The sequence below is a fragment of the Peromyscus californicus genome, unplaced genomic scaffold, assembly GCF_007827085.1.
Source record: "Peromyscus californicus insignis strain IS unplaced genomic scaffold, ASM782708v3 Scaffold_13__1_contigs__length_99412109, whole genome shotgun sequence".
NCBI lineage: Eukaryota > Metazoa > Chordata > Mammalia > Rodentia > Cricetidae > Peromyscus > Peromyscus californicus.
In genome coordinates, this window is record NW_026294424.1 from 10,377,064 (window position 1) to 10,393,545 (window position 16,482).

The 16,482-nt window shown below is 50.0% G+C and overlaps 1 protein-coding gene across 1 annotated transcript in view; it reads left to right on the forward strand.

Moving 5' to 3' along the window:
- Adcy1 (adenylate cyclase 1) overlaps positions 1-16,482 on the forward strand; it is a 129,498-nt gene that overhangs the window by 71,683 nt on the left and 41,333 nt on the right. Inside the window, exons 6-10 of the mRNA XM_052734485.1 lie at positions 5,669-5,827; positions 6,653-6,794; positions 7,992-8,147; positions 15,274-15,468; positions 15,606-15,703. Coding sequence (XP_052590445.1) covers positions 5,669-5,827; positions 6,653-6,794; positions 7,992-8,147; positions 15,274-15,468; positions 15,606-15,703 — 750 coding nt within the window. The remainder of the gene's footprint in view (positions 1-5,668; positions 5,828-6,652; positions 6,795-7,991; positions 8,148-15,273; positions 15,469-15,605; positions 15,704-16,482) is intronic.

Genomic DNA, 16,482 nt, shown 5'->3' on the forward strand with positions numbered 1-16,482 from the left:
TCTCTGGTGTTTAAATCAGGAAACAGTTGATGAATTAAAGTATACTATCTATCCATGTGTGAAATTGTCATAATGGAACCCATTGTTTTTACCTTTGTATACACTCATAACAAAAGGGAGAAAAGGAGAAGTGATGGATGAAACCTGGTGGCTGGTGAGCTGCGGATTTGACAGACAGTCATTGGGTGACTCCATCTCGGGCCACTGGTTAGGGCCTTGTGATTAATGAGGCAGTGTCCTCAGTGGGGGTGTCCCTGTAAATGTAGAAGACAGGCTCAGTGTATCAGGGGCCTGTGCTACCTTCTGAAGCCAGCATGGCTACAGTACATCACTCTGCATTCCGCTTCCCATCATGCATCATGTATAGACAGGTCGCATATTTTACGAGGTCCTGTTTTGTGTGACCTGGTTCAGGTACAATGAGGCTTTGTAGGTGGAAGATCTGAGACAAGAGGGTGGGCTATGCAGATCCAGGTAAAGTTAGGTGGGTGCTCCAGCTGACTGGGGTGACCAGGTAGCTCACAGTGACTTGGTGCCCTGCAGACTGGATGCCCTTCCTGCCCTGTGTTCTCTGGCAGCTTTACTTCCCACCCGGTCTCTCCGAGTTCAGGAGCCTTATTTCTCACATGGGGCTCAGGCCTTCCTTTCTTTCCAGCCTCTCTTGTAACGTTGGCATGTGCTTTGATTCTAAGGCATTTCTGTGGAGTGCCACATCCGCCTGCTGAGGCTGAGCCGATACCTTGCCACCCTGCCCACTTTGCTCTGCTTCATGGTCTCCTCACTGCTCCTCCAGTATTTCAGCTGGAACTCTCTGTCTCTGTGTCTCTGGCTCTGTCATGAGAGGCTGGAGAGCCTGGGGCTTGGCGGCCTTGTCCTAGCCTTCCCGGACTGCTTCTCACTCTGTCTTATAGTCGTACAACCTTGAGATCCCATGAGCCTAGAGTCTTTCTGTGACCTGAATTTCTGGCTCTGGATGGGAAGGAACAAGCAGCTTGAGTTCATCCAAGAGAATCTAACAGCCCTTCTTCCCGTGAGAATTGCACAGAGCCAAGGATGGCCCATGTGTGCTCAGCATTGGCTGGCCTCTGGATCTCCCAGGAAGATTCCATATGGCAACTGGCACCTTCCCTGATGGCCATACCAGCCTGCTTGTGCCCCTGTTTCAGAGGGGTGCACAGAAACACACAAGACAGAACATGTTTATCTAGAGGACAGGCATGTCCCGGCAAAGCAGGGTGTTCATGTGGTTTTGTTTCTTGACCTTGGAGAGGGGCATCTGGGAACTTTGGAAACACTGTGACTCTTGGAGAAGAAATCAGGAAAACCAGTGAAGCGTTGGAGCTCATACATGTGCAGAGTGCCATGCTGGGCCTTGTGCTGTATGCCCCAATGTGGGGGCAGTGCCAATACCCTTAACTACATCTTCCTTCTATCTGGAGCCATCTGGACCTCCCAGTATCTAGAGGAAGCTAGCGGGCTTCAACGGTTTGGGTTCTTTGATTCTGAAATGACCTCTTTTTTAAAATGTCCCCGAGTGATGGACAATGTGTCCCAGTGACCAATAAATAGCTGAGTCTGTGGGCCAGAAGTGCCCATTTTCAGGGGCTACAAGTCTTTTGTAGGTTTGAGAATTCTGACTGGACAGAGAGCTTTCTGAGACTCAAAGACTAGCATGGTTACTGGAAGATTCTGGAACTGTTTCCTGCACATCTCTTGGATGCACGGTGCAATGATGAAGGGTGATGGGGAGGCCACTATCTTCTGACTCAGCTGGGTTGGGACTCCATGATCAGCTGTTAAGTACAAACGAGGCTTTGCTGGCAGAACCCGACCAGGACTGCTGGCTGTTGGGAGCATGGCAGTCCTTTCCGACACTTGTACGTATAGGATGGGCTTGTGCAGGGAAGGAGCATGGACCAGACAAGGAAGGGTACAGTCAGGGCAGGCGCTGCTCCAAGTGTGGATGCAGATAGAAGTCTGCTAGACTGGTCCTGATTTCTCCCCAGGCTGGAGGGGTCAGGACACTTTCTTTGTCAACGACTGTGTAACAATCTGGTTACTTTAGTTCATTCCTATGGGGAAAATAGACAGGAACATTCACTTTATTTTTCTTTTCTGTCCTTTAAACTCAGGCCCTCCATGCCTGTTTTCTGGTCATTGATTAGTTCAGAGGTTGAGGACATTGTTTTTCTGAGGCCTGCAATCCCAGGCAGCTCTGGAGTGGACCCAGAATGGGACAACGAGACCCCCTAAAGTGTAGAGCATCTGTGTTCCTCACTTTTGCATCCCTGCAATGCAGTACCCAAGAAGAAAGGGCTCTAGGGCCATCTCCTCAGCTGTTGTACCAGGGCTGGCAGGGCAGGCTCCTCCTGTATCCTAAGGGCGAGGCCACCTCCCACTCCACCCCCCAATGGCCTTATTTTGATGGGCATCTAAGGATTTCTGTGCTGCTCAGGCCTCAGAAAAAAACTCCTCCTAAGCTCTGTTCCCAGATGCCCACGAAGGCAGGCTTTTGGGACAGAGATCACTGGAATTCTTCTCCTGGTGGTGAAGTAGTTGAGCCTTCCTCCCCCTCCCCCACCCAATGTGGTCTGTGCCTCTTCCCCTTTCTGCTTATACCCCTCCCCTCCCACAGTGGACTGGACCTCCACTTTTCCTGAGTGACCGACCCCAGGACCTCTGGTTGCTGAGGCTGTAGAGGAGCTTGTGGGTTCCTGGTTCCCAGCCTGGGGTGATGTTTCATTTTCCTCGAACGCTTCATCCTCTGGCTGTGAATGGAGAAGTGATAGTTGTGAGGACGGAGCGTCTCTCAGATGCCGTAGCTGAGTGGGAGGATTTCCGCAGCCTCGGTAGGGGATGATTCACCAGCTCCCAGACAGAAGGAGCCATCCCAAGAAGAGGGAGGCCCTCTGCTGCAGGATTTCCCCAGGATTCCCTCCGCTGTGCTGCCCGTGGTCCTGTACAAGTCTGTCCACGTCACAGGGAAGCCCCTGCTGGCACAAGTGAGATGGGAACAGTGACCTAATTATTCTTCCACGTGCCTTCCAAGTGCACAAAGTGCTTCCTTTCTAAATAGATATTACCTACCATAGCCTTGCTTTTGCGCTGTGTCTCTTTCGGCTGCTATGCTGAATTGGGAAGTGCGTGGGTTTCCCTGCAGTGATCCACCTCTGAGCTGGTGAGGACAGCTTGCGCCATCAGTAAGTCATTGGTGGATGCCCGTGGTCTCTAGGCTAACTTATACCCTTATACCCAGGCATTTCTTTCTTCAGCTGGCTGTGTGTGAGCCACAGCACATGCCAGTCTCTCAGTACAGACTAACCTTGAGGATTGCTTTGTCTGATTGCTGGATTCTGGTTTTAGAGACAGCCTTGTGGGTGTGTTTAATTGGAGTTTTCTCTGGGGTAGAGGATGCTATATACTTCCAAATTTCCACTCACTACAAAAAAAAAATCTGGCATAATGTTTAGGGGACCTTGGGATTCTGAGCATGTATTATTAAAGCCGATGATTGCATTTTTATAGATGGTGAAGTGGAGGCCCGGGAGGGGAAGTTAGGAGCCCATGTGTTGAAGGCACAAGTTTGAACACGTTGGGTGGAAGGGGGTTGCTGTAGTCTTCTATCATGCAAGGATGGAGGCTGGGGGCTGCCTTAGGCAAATGTGTTATCACTGCTTCTGGGGAATTCTGCCTAGATGACAGCAAATCACTGTTTAGAGTGCCCATTCTTCCCTTTCTATTTTTTCTCTGTTGTGTGCACAGCTGTATCCATGGTGCTTGGAAGAATGGCCAAGCGAAGTGAACTCAGCAGGTTCTTGTTGAACAGAATGCAGATTTGTCCTTTCATCTACGCTCCTGGTTTTATGTCGGCCAGTATCTATGTACACCAAGAGGGAAGAAGGGCCCTGTGCCTCAGGGTTGGCTGCTTCCTATTGGGATCCAGCACCAAACAGGGTCAGGACCGCATTCTTCCATCATAGGAAATACTTGTGATAGATAAATCACTCTGAGAGCATAAATAAGAAATATAGGGTGAATAAAGCCAATGGGGTGTGGAAATCCTGGTGTCCTGGAAAGGAAGTAAAAGCTTATGTTGGATTTGGACAAATCGTGCTTGGGTATAAGGGAGCCAAGAGGTGCCACAGCAGAACAGCTGGATGTGCTGTTTCGTTAGAAGACACTCTCCAGGGTGCTATGGATTCGGTGGTGCCAGCCTTGACATACCAGAGGCAGAAGCTGCCAGGAAAGACTGAGTGTTGGCAGACGGTGTTAGGTGCCAGACATGTGGGGCCTTGTGGGCTTAGGCGGATCCCAGCTCACAGGGATCCAAAACAGCTGGTTCGGAAGGCTTAAGGGAGCTTGTGGGCATTTGTAGACATGGGCAAATGCATATCCTGGCAGTCCCCAGGCTGCCTTACCTTTTGTGACTGCGGAAACGTAAGTGCTGAATGTACTCCAGAACACGAAGGGCAGGTGTCTCCACGAATATTGCTCATGTGGGTTTGAAAATGTAAATTTTCTTGTTAGAGTTTCATTTCAGTGTCTCTTATTGAAGATTGGCAGACAACTGGGAATAAAGTTAAAGTTTTAAAAGTTTCATTCAAAATGTAACAAACAAAATGGATCTTAAAGACTTAGCAATAGTCCGACTTCCACATGCACTTCTGGGCTCACTGAAACTGATTCTGCACTAGGAATTCAGGACCCTGCCCTTGGGCTGTATCTGGCTCTCGCATCTTGCCTGCCCAAGCACAGAGGCAGGGGGCAGCTGTCCTGTTTGGAAGACAGCTCAGGGGAGCACCTGGTGGGGACCAAGGGGAGGCCAGAGGGTGTGGGGATATGTTGTGCAGGTATTCCAGGTGCGAGCAGGGTGGGCAGTTTGTAAACAGAAGTCAGGGTGAAGGTTAGCCAGATGCAGGGCAAGGTCAATCCATACATGCTATTTTATTACTGAAAGTGTGACCTGCAGCATCCTCCTAGGTAATACCACACAGACCAGAGGGTGGACCAGGCAAAGGCTTACTGAAGGCTGCACTGTTGGCCATATGATCACACACCTTCAGTGACAAGGAGTTGGTGTTCTTCCCAGAGTCCCTCATGGAGCATCTCTTGGTGTTCTCTAGTAGTGGAACAGAAAAGGCTGGGAGGAGGTGGTTTACATCTCCTGCATTGAGGTGCATCAGGGGAGCTCTGAATCAGTTCCAGACACTGTCAGAGCTAATGTTGCCAGAGCCAGACTCACATGCCAGGACACTGAGTCTCAGGGACCAAGAGTGGTGTATCCTCAGTTGGCCAGATTGGCTGGTTCCCAAGTCCTTAATTCCCTCTGCACATGCTCTGCCTTTGTCCACTTCCCCAGACTGTTTCCTCAGAAGATCTACGTTGAGGTCCTGGGCTCATTTCCTCTTGGAGACTTCCCTGGGTGGGGAGGGGCGGGAGGATGCTATGTTGGGAGCGCACAGTTTGCTGCCCATCGATGTGGTGACTTTTAGCTCACAGTTGGGCAGAGATGTGCTGCTATCATCTGATCAGACCTCCTGGTACCTGTCACATCACAAACCCAAGCAGCCTATTCCCCTGTGCTCATGGCTTCACAGTGCAGCCGTGACAGCCTACTGAGGTCACTGCCAGGCAGCCTTCGGCCCCATGCCGTGTACCTGTGTTACAGATCCGTGGCTGAGGCTACTGAAGTGGACCTGAACATGCGTGTCGGGCTACACACCGGCAGGGTCCTCTGTGGAGTCCTGGGCCTACGCAAGTGGCAGTACGATGTCTGGTCCAATGACGTGACCCTGGCCAATGTCATGGAGGCTGCTGGCTTACCTGGGTAAGTTATAGCTTGGGTGGAAGGTGGCTGAGCGCCTTTGCTAGAGTCCTCATTTCAAGCATTTGATCCTGAGGGTACTTGGGTAGGTTCATCTTTGACTCTCCATAGGACCCGCTGAGGTCCAGTGCACATCTGCAGAAACCCAGTGTGGATCAGACCAGATGTGCATGGGGACTTTATCCTGGTACATGGGGTATTCTCATGCCTTGTTATTACTTCTGTTTTATTTTCTCACATCTGTGCATGGAAAATGCCGTGACTTTAGAGCCTCCCCTAGTGACTGTCATTCATGCCCCGCCCACTTGCCCTGTCTCTCAGTCAGCTGCAGAGTTTGAACATGAACTCAAGGCTTTTTCCTACAGGGAATTCAGAAAGTCTAGGGAAGAGCTGGCCTGGCAGAGAAGCAGCAGGTGGAGGTTCCCTTAGCGTTTCCCACTGCCCTCTGCCCTCTGGCTCCAGCATCCAGGACCTACAGCTCCTCACTGGGCTGGCTGTGAAGACTTCCCCTTTCTTTTTCCACTCTGTTTTGTTCTCGTCTTCTTTATTACAGTCTTCTGATTGTTTCTTTCTCTCCTTTGGGTCTCTTCCTGATCCTTTGTGGCTTTTGCCAACCTTATCCTGCCTTCCTGGGTGTGCACCCCATCACTTGGCTTGCCTGGGCCTTCTGGTTCTTTCTTCCCAGGTTACTCACACATTGGAACATGAGTGCGTGTGCCCCAGGAATCTTGCCCCAACCTCTGCTGTGACCCCAGTGAGTGCCTCACCCAGGACCCTGCGCAGCCACACTTGTGAGTTCACACTCAGCTTTGTATCCTTCTCTCATAGGAAGGTTCACATCACAAAGACGACCCTCGCGTGCTTGAACGGGGACTACGAGGTCGAGCCAGGTCACGGCCACGAGAGGAACACCTTCCTGAGAACTCACAACATCGAGACCTTCTTTATTGTGCCATCCCATCGGAGAAAGGTGGACAGCCAGTCCCCCTCATTCAGTCATGAAACAGCCTGGCCCAGCAGAGCTTTAAAGAAGCCATCGTTCTTACCTCCTGCTCTCCCATGTGGACTGAGATGTATTGGGTGCAGGGCTTTGTATCATGTATATAGGCGGGGGGGGGGGGGGGAGGGAGAAGAGACAAGAGTTGGTAGGAGTCTGGAGAGTCAGAAATCTGGGGATGACTGGGCCACTTTGGGTCCTTTGTCCTTTCTGTGGTCCCTCACTCCTTTGCATAGTGGCCATGAACTTCCTGAAAGAGGTCAGGGTACAAATCTTTGTAAACTTATGGATGCTGTGCAAGAGGGTGCTCTGACCATCCTGCGTTGGATGCTTCAGGTCACACAGCCAGGAAAAAAATGATGTGGTTAGGATTGAGGGGGACAGAGATGCTTCCAAGGCTCAGGTGACGGTCAAGGTGATTGGATGGTCTGGACTAAAATGAGGGTTCTGACACAGATGAAAGGTGGGCTCGGAAAGGGGTGAATCAGGCGAGTGAAGGGGTTCAGGTAACTATGCTTGTTAGGTGAGGGTGCCCGTTCAGTGAGGATGGTGTGTTGGTGAGGATTCTGGCTCAGGTGAAGGTGTGTGCTCGGGTGAGGGTGTGTGCTCGGGTGAGGGCGTGTGTTCAGGTGAGGGTGTGTGTGTGTGCTCAGGTGAGGGTGTGTGCTCATGAGAGGGTGTGTGCTTAGGTGAGAGTGTGTGCTCATGTGAGGGTGTGTGCTCAGGTGAGAGTGTGTGCTCAGGTGAGGGTGTGTGCTCCTGTGAGGGTGTGTGTTCAGGTGAGGGTGTGTGCTCAGGTGAGGGTGTGTTTTCATGTGAGGGCGTGTGCTCGGGTGAGGGCGTGTGCTTGGGTGAGGGCGTGTGCTCAGATATAGGCAGGTCCTCACATGATGATTTAAGTGGGAGATGGTTCTCTTGAAGGTGTGGGTTCTGGTTCAGGTGATGGGTTAGGTGAGTGTGCCTGTTCATATAAAGATACAGGTTTAGTTGTGAGTGCAGGCTCACGTGAGAGGGAGTACATAGATTTATGGATGCCTGGCATGCAGGAGGTACCAGGCCACCTAATTTTGGTGCCCTGTAGTTCCTATCACTATTAAGGTCATGTTTCCATCCCGAGAGTCAAGATCTGCTTCATTGACAATATCTTCCCCCACCCTTGTGTTTGGATAGATATTTCCTGGCTTGATTCTCTCGGATATCAAACCAGCCAAGAGGATGAAGTTCAAGACTGTCTGCTACCTGCTGGTGCAGCTCATGCACTGCCGGAAAATGTTCAAAGCTGAGATCCCTTTCTCCAACGTGATGACCTGTGAGGATGATGACAAGGTAGGAATGGCTGAGGGACATGGGGCACCGCTCCCTCTCCTCGTCCCTGGTACAGCTTGGCTGGAACACTCCTCATCCTGATACCCTCGTGACCTTGTGACGCAGCACAAGTCTGTATGTCACTTTGTACTTTGCATTTATCCCAGTCTAAGTTCACAGTCCGCATGCACATGTTGTCCAAGTGGTTAGTCGTTCGGGTCTGTTGTCTTAGCCTTCCAATCTTCAGCTTGATCCTCTGAGTCTTTCTCTTCCTATCCTCATGGGCTTCTGTGGTCCCGTGCCTCTTACTATGTTTACTTCTTACTTCTCACATCACATGGGGAATGTGAAAAGGGGTGCAGGAAGTGATTGGGGGGAATCGGACTTGCATGTGTGAAAAGTTCAGCTGGCATGACGCAGCCTTGATTTCCAGCTTGGCCCAGGCTACCACAACAAAAGAGCCCGGTCTGAGAGGGGTAGACCACAAACTCCCTGAAAGCTAGCTGTCCAAGGTCAGGGTACCTGCAGGTCTAGTCTCTCCTTGGCTTGCAGAAGCTATCTTCTTGGTGTGTCCTTATGGTGGCAGACATGGGACTCTGGTGTCACTTCCTCTCCTTATAAGGGCCTAATCCCATCAGGACCTCCTCTAAAGGAAATCACTTCCAACTCCTCCATGGTCATGTGGGAGTTAGAGTTTCAGCACTTGGATTTGGGGGTGATGTGTTGTTGTTTGCTCTTTTTGGGGGGCCTGCCACCCAGCTCTCAAATAAGCCGCACACGGAAGCTTATTCTTAATTATGAGCATCCGGCCTTAGCTTGGCTTAGTTTCTAGCCAGCTTTCCTTAACTTACTCGACTACCTTTTGCCTCTGGGCTTTTCCCTTTCTATTCCTAAATACCTTTCTTTGTTTCTTACTCCATGGCTGGCAGTGTAGATGGGTGGCTGGCCCCTGGAGTCCTCCTCCTTCTCTGGCTCCTTCTTGATCTCTTCTCTTTCCAGATTTCTCCCTCTGTATATTCTCTCTGCCTGCCAGCCCTGCCTATCCTTTCTCCTGACTTGCTATTGGCCAGTCCTTTATTAGACCATTGGGTGTTTTAGACAGGCACAGTAACGCAGCTTCACAGAGTTAAACAAATGCAACATAAACAAAAGTAACACACCTTAAAATATTCTGCTACAGTGATGTAAGCCTTCAACCCATCATAGTTGGCCATGCTTTCTTCCTCTCCCAGCATGCTTTACTGGGTCCTGCCTTCCAGGGCTGCTGCTGAATTCAGAGCTGTTCCAGTTCGCTGTGAGATGGCACTTGTGTGCTCTTGTCCATCCTTGGTGTTCCATCTTATGTTATGGCCACGTGACACACTTTCACTTAGGTCACTTTGGGCCCAGTCCCCCATGTCCCCAGAGGGCCTGTCTGGAAAAGAATTATGTTGCCGTTTCTTTTCCTCCACTTTCTTCTTTTATTTTTCCTGGTAGGCCTACTGTTTGGATGTTGGCGCTCTTGAACTGACTGAACCCCCGCCCCCCTCCCAAGCTCTTTCCTTCTATGTTCTGCAAAGTTTTTTTCAACTTATCATCAGTCTTAGTTAGGCTTTGTATTGTTTCGACAAAACACCATGACCAAAAAGCAAGTTGGGGAGGAAAGGGTTTATTTGGCTTGCACTTCAGCATTGCTGTTCATCACTGAAGGAAGTCATGACAGGAACTCAAACAGGGCAGGATCCTGGAGGCAGGAGCTGACGCAGAGGCCATGGAGGGGAGCTGTTTACTGGCTTGCTTCCAATGGCTTGCTCAGCCTGCTTTCTTATAGAACCCAGGAACACCAGCCCAAGGATGGCTCTACCCAACATAGGCTGGGCCCATTGATCACTAATTAAGAAAATGCCTTAGACTGACATCTGATGGAGGCATTTCCTCAACTGAGGCTCCTTCCTCTCTGATGACTCTAGCTTGTGTCAAGTTGACACATAAAACCAGCCAGTACATCATCCAGCACTTCTATTGAGCATTTCAATTCTTAAAAATTCCAGGTACTCTTTGTTTTATGAATAATTCCTTTATGAATTTGTTGTATTCCCATGTCAGAGACCCCAGGCTGTCCTGGAAATTTGCCATGTAGCTAAGTATGCCCTTGAACTTCTGATTCTCCTGCCTCTACCTCCCCAGCACTGGGATTACAGATGTGTGGCATCACATCTGGTTTTATTTTATGCAGGGGATCGAACCCAGGGCTTCACAGGTACGCCAGGCAAGCACTACAACCTCAGCTTCCACCACTCACTGAGATTATTTTTAACTTTTATGTTGTTTATGAGTGGGTATGCCTGTGTACCATGGGATGCCTGTAGATGCTTGTGGAAGTTGGTTTTCCACTGCCGCTATATGGGTTTTGAGGCCCAAACTCAGCCATCAGACCTGATGGCAGATGCCTTTCCCTGCTGAGCCATCTCACTGTCTCAAGATTTTTATTCTCTTTTATTTTTGAATGTGTATGTGGTGTGCATGCCTGTTGTGGGTGCGTGGGTGCGTGTGTGTTGAGGGGGTGCACTTGTGGACACATGCACGTGGAGGCCAAAGGTTGATGTTGGGCATCTTCCTCAATTGCTCTCCACCTTATTCTTTGAGGCAGGGTCTCGCCCTGGAACCCAGAGCTCACCTAGACTGCTACTCTACCTAGTCGGGAGCTTCATTCCAGTCCTTATTGCTGCTTGTGTGGTGGGTGCTTTGGCTGCTGGGCCCTTCTCTTCAACACTCTTGTAGGAGGTTTTTAAGAATGAATTTCCGGTCCCAGAAACATCTGTTTGCTCTGAACATCTTGTTTTCATTTTTCCTTTTAGTTGGTCTGTCATTGTCTGTAATCCCATAGACACCCAGAGCCTTTCCCACTTTGTTCTTGATGGAGAGAGTTAGCAGAGCTGGCTACAAGTGCTGAGCCAGGCAAGGCGGCTCTCCAGTGCGGGCCGCCTTCCTGTTGACACCGGGGGGTTTTCTGACTTGGATGATCAGGTGGCCACGTGTGGGTCTTCAGATCTTCTGGGCATGTGGTGGTGATAATGGTGGTGTCTCAGGCTTCACTTCAACCACACGGGACTCGAGACCCTGATGTCCCTTCTGGGGAAGACCCCACATTGTTTTCTACAGGAGGTATACCGGAGAGCGTGGGGTGCACTTTAGGACTCTAATGCCCCCTTGTGGATGGCTCTTGAGCAGAGCCACTGTATCCACCAGTGCCTGAGCCTGAAGGTGCCAGGCTCCCCAGTGCCCACTGTCCGGCCCTCTGAGATCACACTGACTTGACTTGTGTCTGTTGGCTCCAACCTGTTGCTACTTTTCCCACTGTTTTTTTCTCTGTTGTTACTGATTTTATACCTTTGAAAGAAACTTCCTGGTGCAGTTAGAGGTTTTTTGGGACAAAGCAAGATTCCGTTGCCTCTTGCTTATAGTGGTTCCTTGCCCCAAGGACTTGTGTACATGAGTTCCTCTTTGCTGGAACTTTATCTGAGACTATTCTAAGAACTTCATTCATGGTGGATCACATCAGGGAGGATTAGCTTTTATGTGTGCCAGGCAGCTGGAGGCTGCATTATACTAAATGCTTGGCTTCTGTCACAGATAGTAGGAATGTTAGCTCCAATCACACACACACACACACACACACACACACACACACACACACACACACACACACACACACCACACACCCTCAGGAGGCAGTGTTAATTGTCTTAGCAAGAATCTCCGTGCCCTTAATCTCTCATCACCTTCAGTGTCTGGTAGGTTCCTCATCCCATCCATCCCCTGTCCTGGAGATGTGTGATCACCCCGAGCAACCTTCCGCAGGCATCCTGGTCACTTGGGCCAGAATGCTCTGAGCTCTGGTGTCTGCTCGGAGTAGTTGTCTGTCCACAGAGCCCTCCTTTCTCCTTGACTGTCCAGCCCCAGCTGCTGTGCTACAGTCAGAGCTGAATCCAAGAGCCCATTGTCATGGCCTCTGCACCTTCTGCAAGGTCTTGTAGGAAGCCTGCCCCACTGTGTTCTAGCAAGTGTCACTGAAATAATTTCCTTTTAATGACACCCTGACCCCCAAGCCCTGGCCTGAGCCCCTGTGCCGTGTCTCTTCCACCATGCTTGCGGTTTTGAGCTCTTGCCACTGTTGGTAGCACCTCGGGGATGAGTCCTGACAGTGTACCCCAGCCCCCAAACACATTTACACCCATCCTGTTTGTCCTTTGGAGACTTTCTGCCCACGGAGGTATTCGTTATGGATGACATCCCCAAACACAAAAATGCCCAAGAAAAAGAAATGAAAAGCATTTGTCACCCGCCACCCCCAGATAAGACCTGGCACTTTGACCCTTTCTGTGTCCCAAGTGTGGGACCTGGGGATTCTTTAAGGAGCTTCATTATGTCGTAGAGGCAGTTCGGCTGCCTGTCTCTCCTTCTCTTCCCTCACTGTATCATGCAGTTGTATTTACATCATGAACTATCCCTCAGTCTGAGTTTTCAGTCTTTGCATAGATTTTTAAACCTAAGGAGAGATGGTTTATGTGGCATTGCTATTTGGGGCTTTTCTGTTTTTATTAACTGAAGCAGGTCGTGGTACTTTTGTTCGTGAAAGTACAGTTTCATCCCTGGGCATTCTGTAAACTGTGCCTGGCGAGTATGGGCTCTGCACTTGTCGCTGATCAGAGATTATGATGCCATGACCAGCAGCGACTGTTGAGGGGCACAGCCAGCATGGAGTCACCAGCAGTGACTGTTGAGGGGCACAGCCAGCATGGAGTCACCAGCAGTGACTGTTGAGGGGCACGCCAGCATGGGGGCCTTCTTTAGTCTTATCTTCTGATTTTTGAAACATATTTGTCCCCCTGTTCTACACTCAGAAACCTCCCCATATTCATTCTCTCTCTGTCTCTTTCTGTCTGTGTCTCTGTGTCTCTGTCTCTGTCTCTGTCTCTGTCTCTGTCTCTCTCTCTCTCTCTCTCTCTCTCTCTCTCGTGTGTGTGTGTGTGTGTGTGTGTGTGTGTGTGTGTACTGCTTTAAATCTAAGCTTATCAATTTAAAGCAACATGAAAGCCACTTGTGTGGGTAATATAGAAATCAAGTGTTCTGGATTGCTCCTCATTTTCTGTTTTCTTCTGGAAATCAGCTTGTGTGGGAAGCAGGTGGTAACTGTGTGAACTGAGCCTTTTCTACCCCAGAAACGCCTTAGGCATTGGAGGCCCACACAAATCCTAGCCTTTTCTTTGTGGCTGAATGGCCTCCAGGTGTGGGCACAGGCCTGACTTCCCTAAGCCGCTTATTGGTAAACAGGGACTTCATTTCTAGGTATCATGTTCATGGGTGCTGGGCACATCTAATTTCATGGGCATCTTAGTGAACAGTACAAGGATAGCCTGGGGTTGGGGAGACTGCTGATCTAACAGAGTACTGTTTTAATCTTGGACTGCTGCTGCCAAACTGGGCTCTCCCAAGCATCTTGTTCTGGCTGTGCTGTGTGTAAACCCTGGTTTCTCCAGCTACTTCAGCGTGGGGACTTAGCAAGGCTTGGAGTGTTGCCAGTGTGTGGGACACTGTGTTTCCTTCCCTGTTTCCGGTCTGTCCGCAATTTGCCTAGGCTATCTCCTGAGCCTTTTGTATAAAAACTATGAGGGATGATTATCATCTACATGAATTTACTGATAACATTTAGTGTGTTTGGTCTACACTAATTGAAACCAATTGCAGTGACTTTTTAAATTATCTTGGTCAGTAATAATATGTACTTTAAACAGGGCTATTGTTCCTCTTTTCCATCTAATAATTAAGCTAGATGACAGTAATAAGGCTAGGCATTCTGTCTCATTCTGACTCTTAATGAAGAGGCATAAGATTGTACCATTCCTCACGGTGCTTTGAGCTAGGAATACTAACCGGAAGTGGTCCCTGCAAGTTAGTGTTTACGTGGTTTTTTTTGAGTGATAACTGGATGTTGTAGTTTAGGAAATACTTCTGAGTGTGGATCAAGGTGATCTGCCAAGGGGCTTTTGCCTCTGCTATCCTTGGATACCTCGGGTCCTCTGACCTGACACAGTGCAGTGGGGTGCCATTTTGTTATGTAGGTTGAGGTAGTAGGCTAAGTTTGGTGTAACTGGGAAGTTGGGGATTCTTGGCAAATAGACTTTCACATGCTCTTTGGCTGCCATCGTGTGGTTATTTCTGCTTTTCTGGTTTACCGTTCTTGATTGTTTGGCCAAGAGACCATAGCTTTTCTCATGGCCCCTGCATCCATTGACGTTTCCAGTCGCAGGCTCCTCTAGCTCCTGGCCTGGGATAGATGTGATAAAAAGATGCCCTACGGGACCCCTTGTCACATACAGTTCCTCTTTGAGTCCCGGAGTTCTGAAAGCCCACTCTCCCTCTCCACCTTTCAGAGCCCTGTGTTAATTTTGTGTGTATTGTCTGTGTTTTGCTGCTTTATTGGAGCACGGAGGAGTCTGTTCATCCCATCCTTTCTGCAGCTGCACTGTAGTATCTTAACAGTCTGTCTTCTGCGGAGACGTGGGAAGTGTCAGAGTCCCTGCTATGAGTCCTCGACTGTGAGACCACAGCAGGCGCCTTCAGATTGGGCTGTTTTCCTGTCCACAACCGGGTATCTCCTTGCACCTGTCATGTGATGTACAGAACAGGGGCTCACACTCTGGTCCTTCCAGCCCAGGCTACCTGTCACTTGTCACCATTCCTCCCTCAAAAGCAAAGACTAGATCTGCCTTTGTAACAGACTTCCAGACACCCCTTCCTACGTATGTGGGCTTATGAGTGAAGGCGCTTACTCCATCCATGAATCCTTCCTGCGTGTGTGGGCTAGTGGGTACAGGTGGCTGCTTGTCCGGGGCCTATTTGTCACCGAATCCCAGGGCCCTCTCTACACTGATACCAAACAGACATTCTGTAATTTGCAATACAGACCCCCGGGAACCTGAGTATTAGGACACCGCCTTTGCCAACTCTGGCCAGCAGGGGGCAGCGCTATGACAGTGTCTCCGCGTTCTGAACCTAGCCCAGACTGCAGCAGATGAGGACGGCTGACTATGGAGTGTACTTGGGCGCTATTGCTGAAAGGGCGGAGCATTTGATGCTCTTTTCTCTATTTCTGTGGCGGCTACAGCGGAGGGCACTGAGAACAGCCTCGGAGAAGCTCAGAAACCGCTCATCTTTCTCTACCAATGTGGTCTACACCACCCCGGGCACACGTGTCAACAGGTACATCAGCCGTCTTCTTGAAGCCCGCCAGACAGAGCTGGAGATGGCAGACCTGAACTTCTTTACCCTCAAGTACAAGCATGTCGAACGAGAGCAAAAAGTGAGTGACTGGGGGCTTCGTCCTTGTCCACGTCCCTGAGGACTCTGTGTCTTCGAGGTGGGTTGATCGGTCTCTTGTTCTCTCTCTTCCTCTTCCTCTCCTCCTTCTCCCGTCTCCCTCTCCCCGCTCCCCCACAGTACCACCAGCTTCAGGATGAGTACTTCACCAGCGCTGTTGTCCTCGCCCTCATCCTGGCTGCCTTATTTGGGCTTGTCTACCTTCTGATAATTCCACAGTAAGTGCTGCTCCGGCGCTCGTCAGTCAGTGACGGGGGAAGGAGACCAAGAATCTCAGGTCTCCGCGGGTACTGGTTGCTTTTCTTGTTTTTGTCACGGGTTGAAGGAAAGAAGGGCTGATTTGGGCTCCCGGTCTGGAGGGTACAGTCCATCCTGATGGCAAACGTGGCGTCCGGAGAGACTTTGAGCTTTGGTGGTAGGAGCCTGAGGCTGTTAGCTCACGTCAGGATGGATCTAGACGTGGAGTGTGTGTGACTCGAGGCTCCATCCTCTGGGACTCACTTCCTCCCATGAGGCTCCACATCCTGAAGTGTTCGTTGGCAGACTACCCAAAGAGTGCCACTGTCCGGGGACCACGTGTTCAAACCCATGTCACTCTGAAACCAAACACTGGGGTTGGACCTGAGTGTCCTTATGTACCAGAGATCCACGTCCTGGTCACTCTTCTGTTGTGCCTGGCATTTGAGGAGGGCATTGGCCACCGGCCTTCCTTCCTCCTGTACTCTAGTCAGTACTTTGACAAGCCTGTTGGCCTACAGCATCGTCACTGTTTTCAGTTTTTTATTTGTTGAACTCCAGGGCTTTCTGGTTTTTTTTTTTTTTTTGGGGGGGGGGCTTCTCCATTCACGTGACATGCACTTTTGTCCTCAGAGGGGCTTCTGAGGAGACCACGTGGCCTTTCTGCTTTCTGGGTCCACACCACTTTAAAAAAACGTTAACATGAGAAAAAAGCCGACACTACAAAGGAAGAAACTGTAGTGGTTGAAATGACATTTAA